The 27,282-nt window shown below is 41.8% G+C and overlaps 1 protein-coding gene across 4 annotated transcripts in view; it reads left to right on the top strand.

Annotated features, from left to right (window-relative positions):
* The window catches only part of NEK3 (NIMA related kinase 3), a 34,133-nt gene extending 10,980 nt beyond the window's left edge, over positions 1-23,153 (top strand). For 3 of the 4 annotated variants that reach the window (XM_070409120.1, XM_070409122.1, XM_070409123.1), the window contains 8 exons: positions 5,821-6,021; positions 6,689-6,761; positions 9,456-9,505; positions 18,312-18,414; positions 19,494-19,637; positions 19,865-19,999; positions 21,999-22,128; positions 22,589-23,153. In XM_070409120.1, the coding sequence (XP_070265221.1) occupies positions 5,821-6,021; positions 6,689-6,761; positions 9,456-9,505; positions 18,312-18,414; positions 19,494-19,637; positions 19,865-19,999; positions 21,999-22,128; positions 22,589-22,673 (921 nt within the window). In that variant the 3' untranslated portion in view covers positions 22,674-23,153. The remainder of the gene's footprint in view (positions 1-5,820; positions 6,022-6,688; positions 6,762-9,455; positions 9,506-18,311; positions 18,415-19,493; positions 19,638-19,864; positions 20,000-21,998; positions 22,129-22,588) is intronic. The other variant, XM_070409121.1, reaches the window with a different exon arrangement.
* Positions 23,154-27,282: the final 4,129 nt, after the last annotated feature.

Raw genomic sequence — 27,282 nt, 5'->3', positions numbered from 1 at the left:
TTTCCAATTGTGTTGGGCATACACCTAGGAGTGGACTTGCTGGGTCATATGGAAATTGTAAGTTTAGGTTTTTAAGGAACTGCCAAACTGTTTTCCAGAGTGGCAGCGCCATTTTTATACTTATCTTTTTGCCCTTAGATTTCATTTATGTGAATTTCTTCTCTAAATGAATTATTATGAGAAAATAGAATATTATATTATACTAGAGCACTGATGCACAAAATTCGTGCAAAGGGCTCAGCCCCCGCTGCTGCAGCGGCTGCCTTGGCCCCCGCTGCTGTGGTGGCTGCCTCCTCTGCCTTAGCCCCCGCCTGCCGCAGCGGCTGCCTCGGCCCTCACAGTCCTGGCTTCATCCGGAAGGTCATTCGGAACAATGTCCAGAAGGACATTCTGTCTAATTAGCATATTATACTTTTATTATTATAGACTGGAGGCCTGGTGCACAGATTCGTGCACCAGTGGGGTCCCTTGGCCTGGCCTGTGGGGATCGGGCTGAAACCAGCAGTCTGACATCCCCTGAGGGATGTAGTAGTGCGTGAAGTGGCAGGCAGCTGGGGAGGAGCCCAAGCCCGAGCTGGGCACCGCACTGCTCCTGCTCATACTGGCCCCACTGCGCCTGCTACCACCACTTGGTAGGCTTGCTGCTGCTCTGCTGCGGTCTCCACGTGCTCGTCCTAAGGCAATACTGGCGCGCCCATGACCGAGAAGCGGCCACTGGCTCATGCCGTCAGTCAGTCTTGATGCCAGTCCTGATCCTGGTCCCGGTCCGGATGGGGAAGGAGCGCACAGAGGGAGTGTCTGCAGGAGAGGCTCACACTGCCGCAGCTGCGCTTGCCAACTGTGAACCCGGCATCTGGCACTTGTCAGTCAGCTAAGCAGTGCTCCTGCTGTGGTAGCGCACTGACCACCAGGGGGCAGCTCCTGTGTTCAGCATCTGCCCCCTGATGGTCAGTGCACGTCATAGCTACTGGTTGAACAGTCAGATGGACACTTAGCATATTAGGCTTTTATATATATAGACATTTTTCAAGATATTTTAAGAAATAATTTAACAAAAAAGATGTTAAATAACTTGCCCTGCTTGCTCAGTAGTTGTTTATTACACAGAACCTATCCCTATTAGGTCTTAGCTTTGTAAGGAAATAAATTCTGTTCTTTGGGCACAGATTAAAACTTAGCTCTAGCAAGCATTTTCAGAGATGTGCTTGAGAGCACGTAGACTTATGAGTGAATATTTGAGAAAAATCCTTCATCACCACTGGATGAAAGTAACTCAAACCGAAGGCATGCACTGCTAATGAGAGGTTGTCTTCCTTAAATATAATGCCAGCTGCATAATTAGAACAACTTGGAAAACTTTAAAAAATATTGATGCCTAGGCCACACCAGACTAATTGAATTAAAGTCTCTGAGGGTATCCTGGACATTAGTATTTTTATTTTATTTTATTTTATTTTAAATTGAATTTATTGGGGTGACATCTATACTAATAAAAAAGTAATATGCTAATTAGACCAGGAGACCTTCCTGATGTCCTTCCAGACAAAGCCGGGGGCTTGCCGGCCTGCAAACTGCCTCCAGGCCCTCACCCAGGCTGCCCTGCCCCCCGGCCTAGGCCACCCCGCCCCCAGCAGGGACCCCCACCCCATCAGGGGGCTAGCCAGCCTGCAAACTGCCTCAGGCCCCTCGCCCAAGCTTCTTGCTCCCCAGTGGGGACCCCCCACCCCGATGGGGGTGTGGATGGCCTGCAAACAGCCTTCAGCCCTTTGCCCAGGCTGGCCTGCCCCCAGCAGAGACCCCCACCCCGATGGGGGTGTGGATGGCCTGCAAACAGCCCTCAGCCCTTTGCCCAAGCCGGCCTGCCCCCAGCGGGGACCCCCACCCCGATGGGGGTGTGGCCAGCCTGCAAACGGCCATCAACCCCTCGCCCAGGCCAGCCACACCACCCAGCAGGGACCCCCCCCCCCCCCCAATGGGTGCGTGGCTGGCCTGCAAACTGCCCCAGCCCCTCTCCCAGGGTGGCACTGCTCCCATTGGGGACCCCCCACTCCAATGGGGGCATGGCCGGCCTGCAAACTGCCCCAGGTCCTTCGCCCAGGCTGGCCCCACCCCCAAGGGGACCCCTACTCTGATCCGGGATCCCCTTCAGGGCAGACCAGCCGGCCCCAACCCGTGCACCAGGCCTCTATCTATACTAATAAAAGGGTAATATGCTAATTAGACTGGACGTCCTTCTGGACAAAACCATGGTGGCAGGGCCAAGGCAGAGGCAGTAAGGGGTGATCAGGCTGGCAGAGGAGAGCAGTTACGGGAATCAGGCTGGCAGGCAGGTGAGCGGTTAGGAGCCAGTGGTCCCGGATTGCAAGAGGGATGTCCGACTGCCAGTCTAGGTCCAATCCCGGCAGTTAGATATCTCCAAGGGGTCCCAGATTAGAGAGAGTGCAGGCCGGGCTGAGGGACATCCCTCCTCCCGTGCATGAATTTCATGCACCGGGCCTGTAGTCCTATTAATAAAAGCCTACTATGCTAAGTATCTGGTCGTCTGGTCATCAATTCAACCAATGAAAGCATAATATGCTAATGATATGCTAAGGCCACTCAACTGCTCGCTATGACATGCACTGACCATCAGGGGGCAGACAGTCAACTGGTCAACTAGTCGCTCTGACGTGCACTGACCACCAGGGGGCAGATGCTCCAACTGGTAGGTTAGCTTGCTACTGTGGTCCAGCCAATCAGGACTGAGCAAGATGGGCCAGACACGCCCTGGAGCCCTCCCGCAGTCCCTCCTCAGCTGGCCAACCTCCTGTGCCCCTCCCCTGCTGCAATCGTACATCGGTGGGATCCCTCAGCCTGGCCTGCACCCTCTCACAATCTGGGACCCCTTAGGGGATGTCAGAGAGCTGGTTTTGACTCAATCCCACAGGCCAGGCCGAGGGACCCCACTGGTGCACAAATTCGTACACCAGGCCTCTAGTTAGTTAATAAAATTATGTAGGTTTCAGGGGTACAGTTCTATAATGCATCATCTGTATATTGTATTTTCACTGCCCCAAGTCAAGTCTCCTTCCACCACCATTTATCCCCCCTTTACCTTCTCCTACCTCCCCCTACCCCCTTTCCCTCTTGTAATCAATATACTGTTGTCTATGAGGTTTTTGTTTGTTTTTTGCTTAATCCCTTCACCTTTTTCACCCAGCCCCCTTCTCCCCTCCCCTCTGACAGCTGTCAGTCTGTTCTCTGTATCAAAGAGTCTGTTTCTATTTTGTTAGTTTATTTTGTTCATTAGATTCCACATATGAATGAAATCATATGGTACTTGTCTTTCTCTGACTGGATTATTTCATTTGGCATAATACTCTCCAGCTCCATCCATGCTGTCACAAAGGGTGAGATTTTCTTTTTTATGGTCGAGTAGTATTCCATTGTGTAAATGTACCACAGCTGTTTTATTCACTCATCTACTGGTGGGCACTTGGGCTGCTTCCAAATCTTGGCTATCTATACTAATAAAAGGGTAATATGCTAATTAGACCGGGAGACCTTCCAGACGTCCTTCCGGACAAAGCCATGGTTGTGGGGCTGAGGAGAGGCAGTTAGGGGTGATCAGGCCAGGAGGGGAGGGCAATTGGGGGTGATCAGGCTGGTGGGGGGGGTGGCAGTTGGGGGCAAGCAGGCCGGCAGGGGGGCACAGTTGGGAGCGAGCAGGCCGGCAGGCAGAATGGTTAGGGACGATCAGGCAGGCAGGCAGGCAGGCAGGCAAGTGAGCGGTTAGGAGCCAGCAGTCCCGAATTGTGAGAGGGATGTCCAACTGCCGGTTTAGGGGGATCGGGCCTAAACCAGCAGTCGGACATTTCCCGAGGGGTCCCAGATTGGAGAGGGAGCAGGCTGGGCTGCGAGACATCTTTACCCACCCCCCAATGCATGAATTTCATGCACTGGGCCACTAGTTCTAAATAACACTGCAATGAACATAAGGGTTCAGGGATATTAGTATTTTTTAAATGGTGATTCTAGTGTGTGGCTCAAGTGAAGAACCGCTATTATATACAAATAAAATTACTTTTAAAATTCCATTATATTATTTATGATTATATTCTTTATTTCCCTGATTTTGTCTTTTTTGTAAACTTTTATATATATGTTCTCAGTTTTTCCTACCAAGAATAATTATTAAGGACTATAGTGCCCTGAATATTTGGCATACAGTTTGTTCTCTCATCTGCTTTTAGGCAAAAGTAGTTCTCAAGCCTTCACAAAATGCAGACAAACATAGTGAAATAGTTAAGAAGCCTGAGGGAAAGCAGAGTCAATCTTATTTTTTATTACCTGAATTTTTCCTTTATTACATGTTGATTTTTCCTTTATTATATCTGCACTTGTATATTTTATTAATAGGGTAGTGCACATCCAAGGCAGAATGCAACATGTTCTACATGAGTATCATCAAGGCTGAATCATATATTTATTATACAATGAAAACTTTAAAAATGTTTTTCTACTATGGCATTTTATAGCCTACACTATTGTCAATTTTTTAAAATCCTCACCTGAGGATAAGTTTTCATTGATTTTAGGGAGACAGGAAGAGAGAGAGAAAAAAAACCATCAATATGAGAGAGGAACATTGATCAGTTGCTTCCCATATGTGCCCGGCCCCGGGGATGGAACCCATAAGCTTTTGGTGTATGGGACGATGCTCCAACCAACTGAGCCATCCAGCCCGGGCATATTGTCAAATTTTAAAAGCTACTTTGATGACATGAAAGGTGAAAGAGATTTTGCAGTAGATGTTTAAAACTGGAAAAGTCATCTAAAGTACATTTTGCCAGGAAGCAGGCCTGGGGATTTCTGGGGAGGAGTGAAGCAAACAAATACAATCCTATCTAATAAAAGACAAAAAGGGTAATTAACTATACCTTCGCTACGCTTCCCATTGGCTAATCAGGGCTATATGCAAATTAACCGCCAACAAAGATGGCTGCTAATTTGCATATGTAGGCGCCAAGCGACGGAGCGAAGCCCGCTGGCCCTGGGCAGGTGCAGCGAGTGAAGGCCAGTGTGGCAAGTGAAGAGCGAAGCCCGCAAAGAGCTAAGCCCCTCGCTCGCCGTGCCGGCACCGCCGCTGGGGCCCGCATGGCGGGCGCAGAGCTAAACGCGGAATTCGCCACACAGGCCCGTCCCCCCGCGCAGAGCTAAACGCTGTTCCCGCCATGCCGGTCCCGCCCCCGGGGACCGGCATGGCAGGCGCAGATCAAAGCCTGCCGCACCAGCCCCTCCTAGGCGAAGAGCGAAGGCCTGGGTTCCAGGCGCCAGAGGAAAACTGGTGCCAGCAGCCAGTGGAAGGGGCCCCCAAGGGGCCCCAGACTGCGAGAAGGCACAGGCCGGGCTGAGGGACCCACCCGAGTGCACAAATTTTTGTGCACCAGGCCTCTAGTACTTATATAAGCCCTTAGTGTCATTTGACTTTTAAAAAAAGTCATATCTTTGTATTGCTTTGATTTTGAAAAATATATTTAAAATGTATATCTGCAAAAACATTGATTATAAGTAATCAAGTACCCATGGCTGATATTGATGGTAAGACTTTCTCTAGATGGGGAAGTTCTTTGTTATTTACCATTTAAATGTATTACTTTCTCCTGAACCGCCATAAGATATTGGATAGTATCATAAGAACACCTTCAGGAAGAAAAATGACCAGGCAGCAGATAACATTTATAAAATTAAAATAATTCATCTGAATTCACTTCAGCTGGTGTTTTCTTATTTGCATTCTCCTTCCTTGCATCTGCTTTTACAGTTCAATTTTATTTTTAGTTTCAGGCAAATAGTTGGAAAAGTCTTATCCTCAAAGTATGTCAGGGGTCTGTGAGCCCACTGCCATCTCATTATTCCTACGAGCTTCAGCATCTAATCAAGCAGATGTTTAAAAGGAATCCTTCCCATCGCCCCTCAGCTACCACGCTTCTCTCTAGAGGCATTTTAGCTCGGCTTATCCAGAAGTGCTTAACCCCACAGGTATGCAATGTGTTGAGTTGACTGTGCATAGTTTTCAAATGTTTGTTATATTTAAACACGAATGCATGCTTGTAAAAACTCAAATGTAGATGTGCATAAAAAAAATTAAAAGTTAAAACTTCCTTTCCCTCCTCTTCCCCTTCCATAATGCTGGTTCCCAAGGGTAATCACAGGTATAGTTTTATATATCCTTTCAGATCTTTTTCTTTCTTTATATTTATTTATTTATCTTGAGAAAGAGAGAGAGAGAGAGAGAGAGAGAGAGAGAGAGAAACGTCAATTTGTTGTGCTACTTACTTATGCATTCATTGGTTGAGAGAGAGAGAGAGAGAGAGAGAGAGAGAAACGTCAATTTGTTGTGCTACTTACTTATGCATTCATTGGTTGCTTCCTGCTTGTGCCCTGACTGGAGATCCAAGCTGAAACGTTGGCACCTCAGGATGACACTGTAATCAACTGAGCTACGTGGCCAGGGCCCAGATCTTTTTCTAGACATATATAAGTGTCTGTTTGTCTGTGTGTCTAAATTATATATGTTTTTAAACAGCATTTTTACTTTTCAACGTTCAATATTACTTTGGGGAAGAATGTTGATAATTAAATGATATGACAGTGTCTAAAGAAAAGGGTATTGTATATTTTTAAATTCTCTGCTTTAAATTTTTAGATCATCACAGAATTTGGAGAGCAGGTATTAGAAGAAACCAAAAAATCTAAGCATAGTACACCAAGAAAAAAGGGTAAGAATTTCGGAAAGCTTATTTTTTTTGTCAAGTGTTCTTTCTAAATGTAGTGTAACAAAAAAAAAGAAAAATGAAATCTTCAAGTTATTAGAGATGTTTTTCAGAGATACTCCTCAGATCAAAATTTTCTTTCTGTTACTTAAGATATAATTCTGTACTGAATCTTATATATTTAGTTTGCCAGGGATCCAAAAGCTTAGTTTGGAGATTTTAGTGATGTAAAGATTGTTTTCTGTTTTATCATTGGTACCGTACTTAGTCTGGTTTGTTTTGGGTAAGGTAGAAAGCTTCTGTGGGATGGATAGCCTAGGAATTTAACTATGAAAATATAATGTTAATCTTATCAGAAATTATATCCCAAAGAACCATCTTGTAAACAAAGTTTTAAAAACAAGGGTTTATAGCCTGGCCAGTGTGGCTAAGTGGTTGAGCATCTACCAATGAACCAGGAGGTCACAGTTTGATTCCCAGTCAGTCCCCAGTAGAGGGCATGCAGGAGGCAGCTAATTGATGACTCTCATCATTAATGTTTCTGTCTCTCTCTCCCTCCCCATTCCTCTCTGAAATCAATAACAATATATTTAAAAAACAAAACAAAAAAACAAGCTTGTACAAAAGTTGGAACTGTTTACATAATAGCTGCACAAAAATTTCATACATCTATAGTAAATCCTGAGCAGATTTTAAATATAATTTATCGTCCCTTTGAAAGTTGTCATCTCTTAATTTTTTCAAAGCCATTTTTTAAATTTGTCACTAGTAACTCAGATCTTCCTCCTGAAAAGATCCAACAAAGATAATAGATCTGACCAGAATAAGAGAGAAGAGTTAAGCATCAGATCATCCACTGTAAGAACAGGACATGCTGCAAAACCTCCACTGTTTGGTGCTTGTTATCTTAGTGTTAGATACTGCAAAAGAAAGACTTTGGAAACTATACTGTTTTCTTAAAGTTAAATTTTAAATGTTATTTTTGTAAGGATATAAACCCTTCTAGTGATGTAAACCTTCAGCCTTATAATTCAGCCTTTTCTCCATTACTTAAGAGGTAGCCAGTTACTTTTGCTTCAGCAGTTTAGTGTTAATTTTACTTTAGGTACTATTTTGTAGCTTTCGGTCACATCTCAGGGTAGTAGGAAATTAGTTTTAAAATGCTGGGCTGCCTGGCTGGCGTGACTCAGTGGTTGAACATAGACCTATGAACCAGGAGGTCATGGTTCAATTCCTGGTCAGGGCACATGCCTGGGTTGTGAGCTTGATCCCCAATGTGGGGTGTGCAGGAGGCAGCCAGTCAATGATTCTCTTTCATCATTGATGTTTCTATTTCTCTCTGCCTCTCCCTTCCTCTCTGAAATCAATGAAAATATATTTCACCAAAAAAAATTTAGTAAATTAAAAAAATCCTATCTAATAAAGAGGGAATATGCTAATTGACCCTTATGTCATCGCAAAGATGGCAGTGCCCACAGCCAATAAGGAGGGAATATGCTAATTAACTGCCCAGCCCTCTAAGATGGCGGTACCCATGACCACAATATGGCAGCACCCAGTCCCCTCAGCCCACTGGCATGGCAGGTGTGTGGCAAGGCTGGGCCTGCCCCTAGGCGGGCCCCGGCCACTCGGCGTGTCTGTCTCTGGAGTCCCCCAGTCCCCTCAGCCCCCCAGCTGCCCAGGGCAGGCCCGAGGTGCAGGCAAGCCTTGGATGACGGCTGCCCAGCCGCCCAGGGCCGCCCAAGGCTCAGGTAACCAGGGCGGGCTGAGGCTTGCGCTGCCATCAGTGGCAGCAGCAGAGGTGTGATGGGGGTGTCGCCGTGCCCTGATCGCCGGGTCGCCTCCCGCCCCTGAGGGCTCCCGGACTGTGAGAGGGGGCAGGATAAGCTGAGGGACCCCCCTCCAGTGCATGAATTTTCATGCACCGGGCCTCTAGTAAATAAAATAAAATGATGGGCAACAACCACAACAAAAATAGTCTAAGAAAAGTTTCAAGATAGTTTGGTAAAATGTAGTTTTACAATTCCTAAAAAGAGAGAACTAAGCCAGCAGAGAGGTACCACCATATCGGGGCCATATGTCTAGTGGCATCTCCCATCTATTCTGTAGATAGACTAAGAACAGTGAAAGCTCTTTGAGGGCAGGGACCATGTCTCATTTTCTCACTGTTGTATCCTTAGTGCCTGTCATTATACAGTAGATGCTCAATATCAAGTCTTTAAAATGTTGAATGAGTGAGGAACATGGACTGCTGGCCTCTGCCAGACGAAAATCAGGAAGGCGCCATCCTTACCAAAGGGATCAGTTGCCAGAGTGCTCTCTCCGGCTGCTGGTCCCTGGTGAAGGACACCTATTCCACCTGCTACCACAGCTGTGGGCAAAAGCACAGACTATAGCTAGCTTGGGCTGAAGGTGATAATGACCTTCTGAGTATGCAGAGTATCTTACCTTTTTGTGATTAAATGGGTTGGCTTAACTAAATATAGATGTCAACTTTCAGATGTCACCTTTAGGAATAAAACAGCAAAAACCAGGTGAGATGTATTACTAGATGGCTAAAGCTTGATAATCACCAATCAGACTAATGCTTTGGTTGTTTGACTTTAAAAACTTCATTTGTCTCAGGCTTTATGCATATCACATTAGGAGCTAGTAATGTGAGCCTTTATGTGCTTTCTCTTTTTCTTTTTTCTCTTTAAGCAGACTCCAGCAGAATCAAGATCACTTTGGAAAAAGAAGCAAGCACAGTGGTAAGTGCTTTAAAATTAAATTTATAAAACAACCATTTCCTGGATACCTGGTATCATTAGATACTGTGGAATATTTGGAAGACTGACCTGGTCCCTCCAGTTTAATAATTTGTCATCTTTTGGCATGTGAAGCAATTGGTAGCTATTGTCCTGTACTGCCAGCTGAGCCACTTTAAATTACCATTTATTTTGTTTGTTTTTTCCTTTTTAATTATTGATGACAAGTGGTTCCAATATGGATGTGAGAGAACTTTGTCTAGCTTAAGTCATGAAAATCTTATTTTAGCCTGACTTTTGGTTTGTTTTTTTATTGTGGCAAAATATATTTATAACATAAAGTTTACTATTTCGGCCACTTTTACAAATACAATTCAGTTGCATTAATTAATTACATTCACAAAATTGTGTAACCAGCAGCACTATCTGTTTTCAATACTTTTTAATCATTCCAAACAGAAACTCTGTACCTATTAAACAGTAACTCCCCATTCCTTCCGCACCCCCATGCCCACCCCAGTCCCTGGGAACCTCTGTTCTACTTTCTGTCTCTCTGACATAATTTGCCTATTCTAGATATTTCATGTAAGTGGAATCGTACAAGATTTGTCCTTTTATGCCTGGCTTCTTTTGCTTAGCATAATATGTATATTTTTAAATAACTGTTGGTACCTTTTAAAAAATATATGTTTTTATTGATTTCAGAGAAAGAAAGGGAGAGAGAGATAGAAACATCAATGATGAAAGAGAATCATTGATTGGTGCCTCTTGCATGCCCCTACTGGGGATGGAGCCCAAAACCCAGACATGTGTCCTATCCAGGAATTGAACTGTCACCTCCTGATTTATAGGTCAACGCTCAACCACTGAGCCACACCGGCTGGGCCATATTTTTTAGGTTCACCCATGTTATAGCATGTATCAGAATTTTTCTTTTTTATTTAGATCATTATTTTGATATGAACATTTTTCTATTAAAAACCTTTTAGTACCTCCTTATTATCCCATGAACCAAGGCATAATTTTTTAGCCTGGCATTCAAGGTTCTGTTTGTCTTGTTTAGCCCTAGGCAGCTTTTTTTTTTTTTTTTTTTGGATTTCTTTTTTTTTTTTTTTTTTAAATCTTTATTGTTCAGATTATTACATTTGTTCCTCTTTTTTCCCCCCATAACTCCCCTCCTTCCAGCTCCCACCCCACCCTTCACCCTCACTCCCCACCCACTGAGTTCATCCATAGGTGCATGATTTTTGTCCTAGGCAGCTTTTACACGAAAGCTGCAATAAAGTCTTGCATAGCAGCAGTCGATTCACTTCCTAGTATTGTCACAGCCCTCTCAGTAAATTGTGTCCTGCTGATGATGTTTTTCTTTCTTCAGCATTTTAATCTTTTTAACTCAAAAAGGAAAAGATGTACTAATAACAAATTATTCTATTTATGGAATGTGCTAGTAAGTAAACTTATAAATTTTTTTTAATGAACCTTAGATTGTAAATAATAACAACATCCCACCATTATGTTGCTACCCATGGAATAAATCCTGCCTCTGTACTTTTTTTCCCTCTGCATGGTAATATCTATTCTTTCCAGCTTTATTGAGGCATAATTTGCATGCAATAAAATTTACTTACTTTTTGCATGTGGTTTGATGAATGTTGGTAATTTTATACAGTCATATAACAACCACCACAGTCAAGGTAAAGAAATCCCATGTCCCTAAAAAAGCTTTCTTGTGGCCCTTTGTAAATGATCCTGGCTCTCATCCCAGGCAGCCACCACTGTGATTTTAATACCACTTAGAGTAGGTGTTAAGTTGATGTGTTTTCACAAAATGAAAAGGGAGAAAGAGCCATAAAGTAAGTCAAGTAGCAGAAAAATAGAGGGAGAAAGAGAGCCCTGGATAGGCCCACAAGGTGTGGTGGGCGTGTAGGCAGAGCTGAGTGTTGTTGGGCCAGGAGTGGTGTTAGACGCTGCTATCTATTGGGCAGTGACTCTCAGTAAGATGGAAGATGGGAATCCCTGGCAGCTTTTAAAAACTGCTCATCACAACCACCTCCCAAGATTTTGACATCTTTGTCTATGGGAGGGACCTTTGAAATCATACCCCCTAGATGTGTGGGGAGACAAGTTTGGGAACCATTGTATAGAAATAAAATAAGGTGTCAGCTACAGCCTACTGTTTAATTTATTGACTCATTCAACAAATCATTGAGAACCTGTGTGTTGGAGACTGTCAAGGCACTGGATATGTATTTCTTCTCAAAATACATTCAGATTTAAAGACTAGCTAGTGTGTTGCTTTATGAAATCAAGAGCTTAGATAATTTGGAAAAATACTGAATTAAATGGGAACATTTTGGCCATATGTAGCAACTTCATAAAAATATCTCATTTTGATATTTCCAGCATGAAAAGCCCAATATAGCAAACCATATTAAAATTTTTTATTACTTATTTCCTCTACAAAGACCTCTCAAACCCTGGCCAGAATGGCTCATTCTGTGCACCAAAAGTTTGCCGGTTTGATTCCTGATCAGGGCATATGCCCAGTTTGCGGGTCTGTCTCTGGTTGGGGTGCAGGCAACCAGTTGATGTTTCTCTATCTCTCTAAAATATAAAAAACATTTTTTAAAAAGGACTTTAAAAAAGATCTCAAATACCTGTCATTTTATATATCCTCTTTATATTTGTAATGAATGATATTAATAGCTAGTAGTGCCTGACTTAATATACATATGTGGATGTATATTATTTTTAATATAATCTGATGTATAGGGTTCTATAATTATTAATGTCTTTAATTCATTAATGTTTATTTAAAATTAAAATAGCTGACTTTGTATAGTTGTTTATTTACCTTTTATAGCAATTCGAGCATTGTTTTTTTTTTTTTTTTTTTTTTTTTATTTTTTTTTTATTTTTTTTTATTTTCCTCTTAAAGTATTACAAAGGGTATTACATAAGTATCCTTTTTCCCCCCCCCCGCCCTTGACAAACCACTACCCTCCCTTACCCCCCAGTGTCTTATGTCCATTAGTTATGCTTATATGCATGCATACAAGTCCTTCGGTTGATCTCTTACTCCCCTCCCTCCTGCCCCCCAACTCTCTCTGGCCTTCCCACTGCAGTTTGACAATCAGTTTGAGGCAGCTCTGCCTCTGTATCTATTATTGTTCAAAAGTTTGTAATGGTCTTTATTATCCATGAATGAGTGAGATCATGTGGTATTTTTCCTTCATTGACTGGCTTGTTTCACTTAGCATAATGCTCTCCAGTTCCATCCATGATGTTGCAAATGGTAGGAGTTCCTTCTTTTTAACAGCAGCATAGTATTCCATCGTGTAGATGTACCACAATTTTCTAATCCATTCATCTACTGATGGGCACTTAGGCTGTTTCCAGATCTTAGCTATGGTGAATTGTGCTGCTATGAACATCTGGGTGCATATATCCTTTCTGATAGGTGTTTCTGGTTTCTTGGGATATATTCCTAGTAGTGGGATCACAGGGTCAAATGGGAGTTCCATTTCCAATTTTTTGAGGAACCTCCATACTGCCTTCCATAGTGGCTGCACCAGTCTGCATTCCCACCAGCAGTGCACAAGTGTTCCTTTTTCTCCACATCCTCTCCAGCACTTGTCGTTTGTTGATTTGTTGATGATGGCCATTCTGACAGGTGTGAGATGGTACCTCATTGTTGTTTTGATTTGCACCTCTCGGATGATTAGTGACTTTGAGCATGTTTTCATATGTCTCTTGGCTTTCTGAATGTCCTCTTTTGAAAGGTGTCTATTTAGATCCTTTGCCCATTTTTTGATTGGATTGTTTATCTTCTTTTTGTTAAGTTGTATGAGTTCCCTATAAATTTTGGAGATTAAGCCCTTATCCGATATGACGTTGGCAAATATGTTTTCCCACGAGGTGGGTTTTCTTGTTGTTTTGTTGATGGTTTCTTTTGCTGTGCAGAAGCTTTTTATTTTGATGTAGTCCCATTTGTTCAGTTTCTCTTTAGTTTCAACTGCCCTAGGAGCTGTATCAGTGAAGAAATTGTTTTGGCATATGTCTGAGATTTTGTTGCCTTTGTATTCTTCTAGAATTTTTATGGTTTCCTGTCGTACATTTAAGTCCTTTATCCATTTTGAGTTTATTCTTGTGTATGGTGTAAGTTGGTGGTCTAGTTTCATTTTCTTGCATATGTCTGTCCAATTTTCCCAACACCATTTATTGAAGAGACTATCTTGGCTCCATTGTATGTTCATGCCTCCTTTGTCAAAAATTAATTGAGCATATTGGTTCGGGCTAATTTCTGGACTCTCTATTCTATTCCACTGATCTATATGTCTGTTCTTGTGCCAGTACCAGGCAGTTTTGAGAACAGTGGCTTTGTAATACAGCTTGATATCTGGCATTGAGATCCCACCTACTTTGTTCTTTCTCAGGATCGTTGCAGCTATTCGGGGTCTTTTTTTATTCCAGATGAATTTTTGGAGAGTTCGTTCTAGATCTTTGAAGAAGGCCATTGGTATTTTAATGGGAAGTGCGTTGAATGTATAGATTGCTTTGGGTAGTATGGACATTTTAATGATGTTGATTCTACCAATCCAAGAACATGGTATGTTCTTCCATCTGTTTATGTCTTCCTCTATCTCTTCTTTCAACGTCCTGTAGTTTTCTGAGTAGAGGTCTTTAACCTCTTTAGTTAAGTTTATTCCTAGGTATCTTAATTTTTTTGGTGCGATGGTAAATGGGATTGTTTTTCTGATCTCCCTTTCTGAAAGTTCACTGTTGGTGTATAGAAATGCCTCAGATTTCTTGGGGTTAATTTTGTATCCTGCTACATTGCCAAATTCATGTATTAAGTCTAGTAGCTTTTTGATGGAGTCTCTAGGGTTTTGTATGTATAATATCATGTCATCTGCAAATAAGGACAGTTTTACTTCCTCTTTTCCAATTTGGATGCCTTTTATTCCTTCTTCTTGCCTAATTGCAATGGCTAATACTTCCAGTACTATGTTGAACAGGAGTGGTGAGAGTGGGCATCCCTGTCTTGTTCCTGTTCTTAGGGGAAATGGTGTTAGTTTTTGTCCATTGAGTATGATGTTGGCAGTGGGCCTGTCATATATGGCTTTTATTATGTTGAGGTATGATCCTTCTATTCCCACCTTTCTGAGAGTTTTTATCAAAAATGGGTGTTGGATTTTGTCGAATGCTTTTTCTGCATCAATTGATATGACCATGTGGTTTTTTTCTTTCAATTTGTTTATGTGATGTATCACATTTATTGATTTACGGATGTTGTACCATCCTTGCATCTCTGGGATGAATCCTACTTGGTCATGGTGTATGATCCTTCTGATGTACTGCTGGATCCGATTTGCTAAGATTTTGTTGAGGATTTTGGCATCTATGTTCATGAGGGATATTGGCCTGTAATTCTCTTTCATTGTGATGTCTTTACCTGGTTTTGGTATTAGGGTGATGCTGGCTTCATAGAATGAGCTTGGAAGCGTTCCTTCCTCTTGAATTTTTTGTAGTAGTCTGAGGAGGGTAGGTTTTAGTTCTTCCTTGAATGTTTGGTAGAACTCCCCTGTGAAGCCGTCTGGCCCTGGGCTTTTGTTTGCTGGAAGCTTTCTGATGACTGCTTCAATTTCTTCCATAGTTATTGGCCTATTGAGGTTTTTAGATTCTTCCTGATTGAGTTTTGGAATGTTGTATTTTTCTAGGAATTTGTCCATTTCCTCCAGGTTGTCCAGTTTGTTGGAGTAGAGTTGCTCGTAGTATTGTTTAACAATCATTTGTATTTCTGTGGGGTCTGTTGTTATTTCGCCTCTATCATTTCTGATTTGGTTTATTTGGGACCTCTCTCTTTGCTTCTTGGTGAGCCTGGCTAGGGGTTTGTCAATCTTGTTTATCCTTTCAAAGAACCAGCTCTTGGTTTCATTGATTTTCTGTATTGTTTTTTTGGTCTCTATTTCATTGATTTCTGCTCTAATCTTTATTATCTCCTTCCTTCTGCTCACTCTGGGGTTTTCTTGTTGCTCTCTTTCTAATTCTTTGAGTTGTAGAGTTAGATGATTGACTACCATTTTTTCTTGTTTTTTGAGATAGGCCTGTAGAGCTATAAACTTCCCTCTCAGGACTGCTTTCATTGTGTCCCAGAGGTTTTGGATTGTTGTGTTTTCATTGTCATTAGTGTCCAGGATGTTTTTAATTTCTTCTTTGATGTCATCGGTAACCCAATCAATATTTAATAACATGCTATTCAGCTTCCAAGTGTTTGAGTATTTTGGGTTGTTTTTATTGTAGTTTATTTCTAACATTATGCCATCGTGGTCTGTGAAGAAGCTTTTTATGATTTCAATCTTCTTGAATTTGTGGAGACTTTGCTTGTGACCCAATATGTGGTCTATTTTTGAATATGTCCCATGAGCACCTGAGAGGAATGTATATTCCGCAGCTGTGGGGTGAAGTGTTCTGAAGATGTCAATTAAGTCCATCTGATCTAGTGAGTCATTTAGGATTGCTGTTTCTTTGCTGACTTTTTGTCTAGCGGATTTATCCAGTGATGTCAGTGGTGTATTAAAGTCCCCTACTATGATTGTATTGTTGTCGATCTCTCCCCTGATATCTTCCAGAAGTTTTCTTATGTATGTGGGTGCTCCTGCATTGGGTGCATATATGTTTACCAGGGTTATATCTTCTTGTTGTATTGATCCCTTTAGTATTATGAAGTGGCCTTCCTTATCTCTGGTTATGGCCTTCACTTTGAGATGTACTTTGTCAGATATAAGTATTGCTACCCCAGCTTTCTTTTCCTTTCCATTTGCGTGAAAGATATTTTTCCATCCCTTCACTTTCAGTCTGTGTGAGTCCCTTCTAATGAGGTGGGTCTCTTGTAGACAGCAGATGTATGGGTCATGTTTTTTTATCCATTCAGCCACTCGATGTCTTTTGGTTGGAGCATTTAGTCCATTTACATTTAAAGTTATTATTGAAAGGTATTTGTTTGTAGCCATTTCTTTTTGTGTGTGTGTGTGTGGCTGTTTTCTTTCTGAGCTTGATATTTCTTCTTTTTACACCAGTCCCTTTAGCATTTCTTGCATGGCTGGCTTGGTGGTGATAAACTCCCTTAGCCCTTTTTTGTCTGTGAAGCTTCTTATTTCCCCTTCAATTTTGAATGATAGCCTTGCTGGATAGAGTATTCTTGGATTCAGTCCTTTGCTTTGCATCACTTTGTAGATTTCCGTCCATTCTTTTCTGGCCTGATGTGTTTCTGTTGAGAAATCATTTGATAATCTAATGGGAGATCCCTTGTATGTTACTTTCCGTCTCTCTCTTGCAGCCTGTAAGATTCTCTCTTTATCCTGAACATTTGCCATGGTAATTATGATGTGTCTTGGTGTGGGTCTTTTCGGGTTCACCTTGTTTGGGACTCTCTGGGCTTGTGTGACTTTTTTCTTCCCCACCTCAGGGAAGTTTTCTGATATTATTTCTTCGAATAGGTTTTCTAATCCATGTTCATCTTTCTGTTGTTCTGGCACCCCTATTATTCGTATGTTGTTTCGTTTCATGTTGTCCCAAAGCTCCCTTAGGCTCTCCTCCTGTCTTTTAATTTTTTTCTCCATTTGCCGTACAGTTTGAGTGTGTTTTGCTTCCTTGTCTTCTAATTCACTAATTCGGTCCTCCGCTTCTCCCAGTCTACTGTTGATACTTTCAATGGAGTTTTTTATTGAAGCTATGTCACTCTTCATTTCTTCTTGGGACTTACTTAAGTTGTTGATTTTTTCATCTGTTTCTTCTAGCTTCTTGCATAAGTAGTTGAGTTTTTCATCTGTTTCTTCTTGCTTCTTGAACATGTGGTGCATGTACTCTAGGAACCTTATTCTGAATTCTTTTTCCGTCATGTTGCATATCTCTGTCTCACTTAGCTGCTTTTCTGGCGAGTCCTCCTTTTCTTTCCTTTGGGGGTTTCTTTGCCTACCCATGTTTGATCTCGCTGACATATGTAGATGTTGAGGTGTTCAGTGGCTGCTCCCTGGGTGGCAGGGGCTCCTTGGTTGTGGTTGCTGCTCAGACGGTTGCGGTAGCAGCTGCTTTCCAGTTGGCAGCAGCTCCTCTGGTGGGTGTTGTTCACAGCTGTGTTGGCTCTTCTGGCTGGTGGGGGGAGGCTTCACGTACAGTTGCTGTTCCACAGACAGAGGGTGTGGTGATCAGGAGGCTGTGGTGATCAGGAGGCTGCGGTGATCAGGGGGCTGCTGTTGCTTGGATCTGCTGCGTTGATTTAAAGGCACAAAATACAACAGAGCAAGGCACAACGTACCAGGCACAGCACTGCATGGTCTGGGAAACGCTCCTCTCTTATGGGCACTGCACGGTCTGATCAGTTCCTCAGGATGCCCCCTTTAGTCTCAGTTCTCCGCAATCACAAAATCCAAATCTCAAATCTCCTGGCGCCAGCAAACCCGCGGAACTCCTTACCCTGGTCAGGGTCTGTGTCTGTCCCAAGAGACGCGGCTGTCTGCCATGCGGTCTCCCTCCGACCCTCTGGGCTCAGGTCTGGCAAACTTTCCTGCCCAGATCCCTGGTTTTTAACCTTTCCAGGGGAGGTCTGCCCTTCCAGGCTGCAAGCCGTCTCACCAGCTGAGTAAATTTGCCAATTCGGGGTGGGTGTTATTAGTTTCAGCTGCTTACTCCGTTTGCTCCGGGACAAGACCTGGGACGCGTCTGCCTATATCGCCGCCATCTTGCTTCCTCGAGCATTGTTTAATCTGAATTTTTTTTAACTAATCTGAATTTTTAATCTCCTTTAAAGCAAGGAGAAGAACAAGGCAGAAAATATAGCCACCCTGATTTAGAAAGCACTAATAAAAATTCAGTGGCAAATGCACTGAGGAGAGTAAACAGAGAAGAGAAAGGTAAGTTATTCACATTCTGATCATTGTGTAAGTGAGGGACTGGGAAATATACTAGTAGAAGGGGGACCAGTTTTTGCATTACTAGGTCATAGGTGTCAAACAAGTGGACACATGCAAATTTTCATTTGCTAATCCAGTAATTTATTTCAAAAGTGCCTTATTTATCCATAAAAAAAGAGAGAATAGTACTTATTAACTAGAGGCCCGGTACACAAAATTCGTGCACTCGGCGAGGGGGGATCCCTCAGCCGGGCCTGTGCCCTCTCAAAGTCCGGGAGCTCCCATGGGGAGTGAGCCTAAGCCAGGAGTCGGACATCCTTAGTGCTGCCGTGGAGGTGGGAGAGGCTCCTGCCACCACCATTGTGCTCGCCAGCCATGAGCCTGGCTTCTGGCTGAGTGGCGCTCCCCCTGTGGGAATGCACTGACCACCAGGGGCAGCTCCTGCGTTGAGTGTCTGCCCCCTGGTGGTCAGTGTGCATCATAGAGAACAGTCGTTCCACTGTTTGGTCTATTTGCACATTAGCCTTTTATTATCTCTAATAATAAAAGCATAATATGCTAATTAGACCAACATCCTTCCAGACAACCTTCCAGATGAAGCTGGGGCTGCAAGGGAAGCCCAGGTTCCAGTGTTGGAGGGAAGCCCGAGTCCCAGGTGCCAGAGGGAAGCTGGTGCCGGCAGCTGGGGGAAGGAAGGCCTACTCTGTATGAATTTTGTGCATCGGGCCTCTAGTATAGGATAAGAGCCTTTACAAAAACTAATATTTGTTATGCTCTCCACCATAAAAAGCATGGCATTCAGTATGTATCTAAGTCCTCTCAGGGCTTCATTCTTGTACAGAGTATAATATATAAATATATACATATTATTTTTTTAAATTCACCTTAATGATTTGTTTTGTTTTTTCATCTGGATTTTTTTCATTTCCTTTACTACCTAGACTTGAAGAACATGTTAGATCTGAGTTTGAAAGAGAAAATAAATATTTCTGTTCATTGTTAGAGAAAGACATGTCTAGAAATAGGTAAATAAATAAAAACAATATGCTCAGCAGTCCTTTTTTACAATTTAAAACCAGATGGTAAATCAGTCCATCATAGGAAAGCTGGTTCACCAAGTCCTCTCAGGCAACAGTGGGAGAAACATGTATGCACTACAGCGCTTGCGGCTTTGGAAAATGCATCCATACTTGCCTCCAGTTTAACCACAGAGGATGATAGAGGTTAGTAGTCAGATTACTATTATTATGGAACATTTTCTAATAGTTGTTTAATGGGCTAGATATTTTTTAAAGATGTCATTCTGTAAAGGTTATTTGGTGTCATTCGTGACTGAAATAGATTTTAGTAGAAAATAAAATATAATTAATTTTACTTGAAATATGATCTGGAAGATAATGTGCTAAAAATATTTTTTATTTGACCCTAAGTTTTATGTTTTCACAACTAGGTGGTTCTGTAATAAAGTACAGTGGAAATAATAGCCGTAAGCAGTGGCTCAAAGAGTCTCCTGAAACCTTGTTGAACATCCTTAAGAATGCTGATCTCAACTTGGCATTTCAAACATACACAATATATAGACCAGGTAATTTATGTCTGTTATGTAATCATGGAAACCCTTTGGCATTCTTTTTAATTGTGGTAAGATAGACATTACATAAATTTACCATTTTGACCATTTTTAAGTGTACAGTTAGAGGCATTAAATGCATTTACATTGTTGTGCAGCCATCAGCACCATCCAGCTCTAGAAATTTCCCATTTTCCCAAACTGAAACTTTGTGCCCATCCTTTATAATAAAGAGGTAATATGCAAATTAACCCTCACACCCTCACAAGATGGCTGCCTACGACCAGACTGGCAGGGGGGTTAGTGAGGGACAACCAAATGACTGAACAGCAGGCTTCATGGGGTGACCAGGCCAGCAGGGGGGTTAGTGAGGGACGACCAAATGACTGAACAGCAGGCTGCGTGGGGCAACCAGGCCAGCAGGGGGGCCATGAGGGGCGACCAGGCTGGCAGCGGGGGTAGTTGGGGGCAACCAGGCCAGCGGGGGGGGGCAGTTGGGGGTGACCAGGCTGGCAGGGGGGGCAGTTAGGGGCGACCAGGCTGGCAGAAGGGGGAAGTTGGGGGAAACCAGGCCAGCGGGGTGGCAATAAGAGGTGACCAAGCCAGCGGGGCCGGGGGGCAGTTAGGGGCAACCAGGTTGGTGGGGGGGGGGGTGCAGTTGGGGGTGACCAAGCCAGCAGGGGGGGCAGTTGGGGGCAACCAGGCCGGCAGGGGGGGTAGTTGGTGGCAACCAGGCTGGCGGGGGGGAGCAGTTAGGAGCGACAAAACCGGCAGGGAGGGGGCAGTCAGGGGTGACCTGGTCAGCAGCAGGGGGCAGTTAGGGGCGATCAGGATGGCGGGGGGGGAGGGCAGTTAGGGGCAGGCAGGCAGGTGAGCGATTAGGAGCCAGCGGTCCAGGATTGTGAAAGGGATGTCCAACTGTCCTAAACCAGCAGTCAGACATCCCCCAAGGGTTCCCAGAATGGAGAGGGTGCAGGCTGGACTGAGGGGGACCCCACCCCTGTGCATGAATTTTGTGCACGGGGCCTCTAGTTAAACAATAACTCCCCATTTTCACCTCCCAGAAATCCTTTTATTTTCAAGTTATGAAGCCACATACATAGCATTATAGTTTTTGGTTTTCTTAAATCTTTTTTAGATAGTCTTAAGCTATAATTAAAATTTCCCATAGAGCTATATTGTTCCTATTTACTCAGTTGTTTGCTTATTTGTGACTACTTTCTTTTCAGAGAAGCTCATTTTTTCTGTGCAAGTATACTGGTGGCTTTACAGTTCAGACTTCATCACAGTAAAAACTATAATCTGACTACCCAAGGATAATTTTTAATGCTTTAATATAAGTTGTTATATTTGAGGGCTTAATTATATTCTGAATATTTTATTTTGAAGAAAGTAATATTTTTGTTGTTGTTAATCCTCACCCAAGGATATTTTTTCCATTGATTTTTAGAGAGAGTGGAAGGAAGTGGGGGGGCGGGGAGAGAAACATTGATGTGTAAGAGACACATTGATTGGTTGCCTTTTGACTGGGGCTGGGGACTAAGTCTGCAACTCAGGTACACGGCCTTGACCGGGAATCAAACCCAATAGGGTGAAAGTAGCATTAAAATTTTTTTTTTATTTATAGATTTGAGAGAGAGAAAGAGAGAGAAATATCGATTTGTTGTTCCACTTACTTATACTTTCATTGGTTGATTCTTGTATGTGCCCTAAATGAGCACATGCTTGAACCCGCAACCTTGGTGTAGTGGGACGATGCTCTAACCAACTGAGCTACTGGCAAGGGCTAAGAAAATAGTGTTGTTAGAGTTAATATATATATATACTGATGCTTACTGGGCCTGTTTTATTCCAGAAATCATGCTGGGTAATGTCGGGAGGCACTGCAGAAGAAATATAGAACATGGGATTGTCCTCAACTAGCCAGCAAACTTTTGGAGGATTTTAGTCCAATATGAGGAAATAAATAAATACTGTTTAAATCCGCATGATTTCTGTTAATATTCCTCTGAAGGTTCAGAAGGGTTCTGCTTGAAAGGTCCCCTGTGTGAAGAAACTGAAGCATCAGACAGTGTTGACGGAGGTTACGATTCTGTCATTTTGGATCCAGAGAGACTCGAACCTAGACTGGATGAGGAGGACACGTACGTTGTGCTGTACCTAGAAAGCTTTAGTTGTGGGGTGTGAGTGTGTGTTTGTGTGTGTGTGTGTGTGTATGTGTGTAATTAACCTTAATAATGTCAGGTTTAACAGGAGCTGGTTATATTATTTTACACCATAAGTGAATATTTATAACTTGATCTTTTATCTGAGGTGGGTAATGCGTAATGGTAATTACTAATTCCTGACTGAGCCAAATGTTTAAAATTGTTCAGCTTGGATTTATTGTTTTTTAATATATTTTCTATTGAAAATATTATTGAAAGAGTGAAAGAAGTGTTCTTTTGAAAGAACTAACCAATTTTTTTTCTGTGTTCAGTTGCCTTGGAGCTCATTTTTTAAAAAATGTGAATATTGTTATGGTGTTGTTCTGCTTTGAACCCATCAACAAGTACTTACCATACCCCTAACATGGAGGCTTAATATCCATATCATTTTTCACAGAGACTTTGAGGAGGAAGACGACAACTTTGATTGGGTGTCAGAACTGAAGCAGCGAGCTGGCTGGCAAGGAGCACCTGGTGACTAATGCCCAAGGACACGTTCCTTAGTCACACTGAATACATTTTTAAAGTGAGGAATTAATGTTTTGATATTAGCTAACGGACTGTATATTTTCCCTTGGAAACAGAATGGGGTAGGGGTGCTGTGGATATCTAAAATTGTTCCTGATTCCTTTAAAAATCTACAATTCTTGTGCGTTTTTTAATGCAAAGGAGAAGGTGTAGAATTATGGGTGTGAGCTTCAGGCTTTGCAGTCAGATAGAACTGCAAAAATTGGATGCTCATTATTTGTGTGATCGTGGGAAATTACTTAACCTTTTTGGGCCCGAATTTCCTCAACTATAACATGAGGATAATAATGCCTATCTCATAGGGATGCTGACCATGGAGCATGAGAGCAACCCATAATGTTATTTTTTGCATTGTTATGATTTCTATTTATTACTATGTAACTCTTTTTACATTTCCTAAAGATTTTAGGATCTAAATATATTTAATTATATCATAATAATGTGTGCAGTTTTTCAATAAGACTCTCTTGGTAGTGATCAATGATCTTCCGTGATCTTTACTACCATCTGTCCTTAAATATAGCCCCTCACAGGATACACAAAAGAAACCAGTTCAGATGATCCACCCTGGGAGGAGTGGAAAGGGTTACGTATCTTTTCAGAAGTTGTCAGTCCTGTACAGGGGAAAGGAATAAGGCCAACGGTGAGGAATCAATATGGAAAGTACCAGAAATTAGAATGTTGTGGAACTAATGGAAGGAGCAGGATCCCAACATATATGCAAAGGGTCACCATGACACACTGTGCTGGGTCCTGTCATTAAATCCATGATCACTTAGCGGGGTAAGAATATTTTACTAAAGCCCTGGCTGGCTTGGCTCAGTGGATAGAGCATTAACCTGTGGACTGAAGGGTCCCAGGTTCGATGCCGGTCAAGGGCACATGCCCGGATTGTGGGCTCGATCCCCAGTGGGTGGTGTGCAGGAGGCAGCCAATCAATGATTCTCTCTCATCATGGATGTTTCGATCTCTCTTTCTCCCTTCCTCTCTGAAATCAATGAAAATATATTTAAAAAAATATTTTACTAAAGAAGGAACAGCTTCTTCTCTGGGGATTCCACAGGGGCAAGTGTAGGAACAGCATATGCCTGACCTGGTATAGGGAACAATGCTCAAGTGAAGAATAGGAGGAAAAAGATAGTGAAACTACAGTAGGATCATTATTAAGGATCTCCTGAAATATGGAATACATACATCTGATTTAAACATTTTTGCCCTGACCCATGTGGCTCAGTTGGTTGAGTGTCATCCCTTGCACCGAGAGATCCTGATTTGATTCCCTGTCAGGGCACATGCCCGGATTGCAGGCTTGATCCCCAGTAGGGGGCATGTAGGACGAGGCCGATTGATGTTTCCCTGTCATCGCTGTTTCTCTCCCTCTCCCTCACCCTCTAAAACCAATAAAAAACATATTTTGTAAAAAAAAATTAAACATTTTTTATCTTAACATACAAAAACTGGTACAGAACTTCACCCCTCACAGTTTATATATATTTCAACATTTAGTCAGCCTTAGTCTCCTCTGGTCTCTGACAGTCTCTCTGTCTTTCCTTATTTCTCAGGACCTTGAGATCTTTGAGGAGTACTGGTTAGGCATTTTGTAGAATGTTCCTCAGATTGGGTTTGTCTGATGTTTTTTCATAATGAGACTGAGCTTAAAGGTTTGGGGGAAGATTATCATAGAAGTGAAGTGCTTTTCCCATCACATCATATCAGATGGGTTGCAGGCTCAATCCCCAGTAGGGGGCGTGCAGGAGGCAGCCCATCAATGATTCTCTCTCATTGATGTTTCTATCTCTCTCTCCCTCTCCCTTCCTCTCTGAAGTCAATTAAAAAAAAAAAAAAAAGAAGAAAGAAAGAATAAAGAAACCTGGCTTGTACCATCCACCATCCAGTTAGTTGTTCAACATCAGTATACATGTAAATCAGTTTCCAAATTATTAACCCATACCCCTGTGAGAAACAAATATACCAACTATAATAGATTTTATGTATTGTTCTTATTGTCTTTAGCTTTACAATTCCAGTCAAAATACCATTTCTTAAAGTTACTTAGGTTAGCTTCTTTTTTTTTCACCATTCTTGAGGATTTCAAAAGTTAAGGTAGGCAGAGATCATTTTAAATATATTTGCAGATATTCAGCTTTCATAAGTACTATATTTTAGTATTACTCCAGTGTGTAAACATTTCCAAACCATCAAACAGAGGGAACTTGAAATTATGTATAGTTTTTGAGAGACTGAATGAATCTTGATTGAATGACAAATCCTTTTGAAAGTCAGATGGTTTGCAAGGTTTTGCTTTTAATGAAATTTCAAGAGACTCAATGGTTAAAGACCATTTTTAGTGATAAATTGCTATATGATTCTTGACATACAACTAGACAAGAATTGAGAGACTCCTTTAACAAAACTTCCAATTCTATTTACTTACATGAATGTGGTTTCTCAGCACTTATAGCTTTAAAAAGAGAAAAACAGAAGAGAATCAATGTTAAACCTTGTCTAGTCCAGCAAAAAGTTAGCATTCTTCTATAGATACTAACTGAACTAATTGGGAGGGAGGAAGAAGAAAGTCCATTCAAGTCTTTAAGAGATGAATATCTGATACAGTTTTACTTTTTATAATTAAGTATTTATCAATGTAATTTATTTTATTTTGATCAATGATGTACTACTAATAATTTTAATAATCCAGTAAAAAGCCTATATCAGGAAAAAGTAATTTCCATTTTTATAATAGGGTGATCAATAAGATTTTTAAGCATGAAAAACATTACATGGAGGAGATAAGAGTTCAGGGAGAAAAAGGAATAATATAAACTTTCTGATTCTTAAAGAAGAGTTTACTTTTTTAATTAATTGGAAAATTTTTTAATAAGCATCAAATGCACTTTACATTGATAGTCGCTATACTGAAATTGTGATATTTTAAATTTTTTTCTCTAAAAAGGTTAGTGATTTTCTTTTTTTCTGGGAAACATAGAGATCCAACTATGAGCATTAATGTGGTCAGTCTAGGTCAGTATGGTTTAGTTAATGCTAGTATTGAAACAAGTGCCATTTCATGTCTGTAATAAGGTAGACTGTGAACTTCTGTATCACTGAAATGCAAAAATTCCATGAGGTAATTTAAAGGGATGTCAAATTTTTTTAAGTGTAAACTCATAAACTCTACATTAGGATCACTTTTTTGCTTGACTTGAGTGCACTTGACTTGAGAATACAAACGATTTTCTTCCCTAATTCCTTGGGAAAATATATCAGCAATAAGTCTGTATGTTCTTTATTATGACTGAGTTGTTTGTTTGTTTTGTTTTTCTGCTTTTACTTTTATTACTATTTACTTTATGCTTAATTTACTCCCGAGCCATAAGTTTTTGTTTCTTCAGTTTCTTCTGGGATATCTGGGGAAAGAAAAAAATAAAAATGACTGTTAAGTTTCCTGAAGAAACACCCACACGACAACTTAAAGGAGTAGGTCTTAACTCAGTGAAAGAATTGGAAACTTCAATCATGACTGAGTTGTTTTAAGAAAGATTATCAGCCTGGCCAGAGTGGTTCAGTTGGTTGAGTGCAGTCCCATGCACCAGGAGGTTGCTGGTTCGATTCTGGTCAGGGCACATGCCCAAGTTGTGGGTTCAATCCCTACTTTGGGGGGCAGCCAATTTATTTTTTTTTAATTTTTTTTACAGAGAGGAAGGGAGAGGGATAGAGAGTTAGAAACATCGACGAGAGAGAAACATCGATCAGCTGCCTCCTGCACACTCCCCACTGGGGATGTGCCCGCAACCAAGGTACATGCCCTTGACCGGAATCAAACCTGGGACCCTTGAGTCCATAGGCCGATGCTCTATCCACTGATGCAAACCGGTTAGGGCCAATTGATGTTTCTATCTCTCTCTCCCTCTCCCTTCTGCTCTCTGAAATCAGTAAAAACATATTTTTTTAAAAAGAAAGATTATCAGCTGTGAAGTTAGTTTCCACAGTTGATAAAAATATGTCAAAATAGTATAATTTGCAAGTAAAAGGGTTTTCAAAGGCTACAGGAACAGGACAGAAATAGCATTTCTTATTTGTGTAAGCACAAGCACTTAAAGCTAATCTGTAGGTAAATCCAATGTAGTATTCAAAAGTTCTATAAAAATGAACAAAAGATACATCTTTACTTCCATTGTTCCAACAGTTAAATGTTAGATCTGCGTGAGAGTTGCAATGCAGCAGTTGCTGGTCCTATTTAAGAGTTTGAGGTTCTTTTTGTATATTTGGCCCAATTATGTTTGCATCCCAGATAAATTCAGTTCAAAAATATGGAAATAAGCCCTGGCTGGTGTGGCTCAGTTGGTTGAGCATTGTCAGGTGCACCAAAAAGTCATTGGTTGGATTCCCGGTCAGGGCACATGCCCCAGTTGCGGGTTTGATCCCTGGTCGGGTTGCATACGTGAGGCAACCGATCGATATTTCTCTCACATCAATGTCCCTCCCTCCCTCCCTCCCTCCCTTATTCCCTCCCTTCTTCCCTCCCTTCCTCCCTCCCTTCTCTCTAAAATCAATAAAAACATT

This window comes from Myotis yumanensis, unplaced genomic scaffold, assembly GCF_028538775.1.
Source record: "Myotis yumanensis isolate MYYU_CA2020_CCGP unplaced genomic scaffold, mMyoYum1.0.hap1 SCAF_3, whole genome shotgun sequence".
Classification (NCBI taxonomy): Eukaryota; Metazoa; Chordata; class Mammalia; order Chiroptera; family Vespertilionidae; genus Myotis; species Myotis yumanensis.
This window is presented reverse-complemented; position numbering and strand designations above follow the sequence as displayed.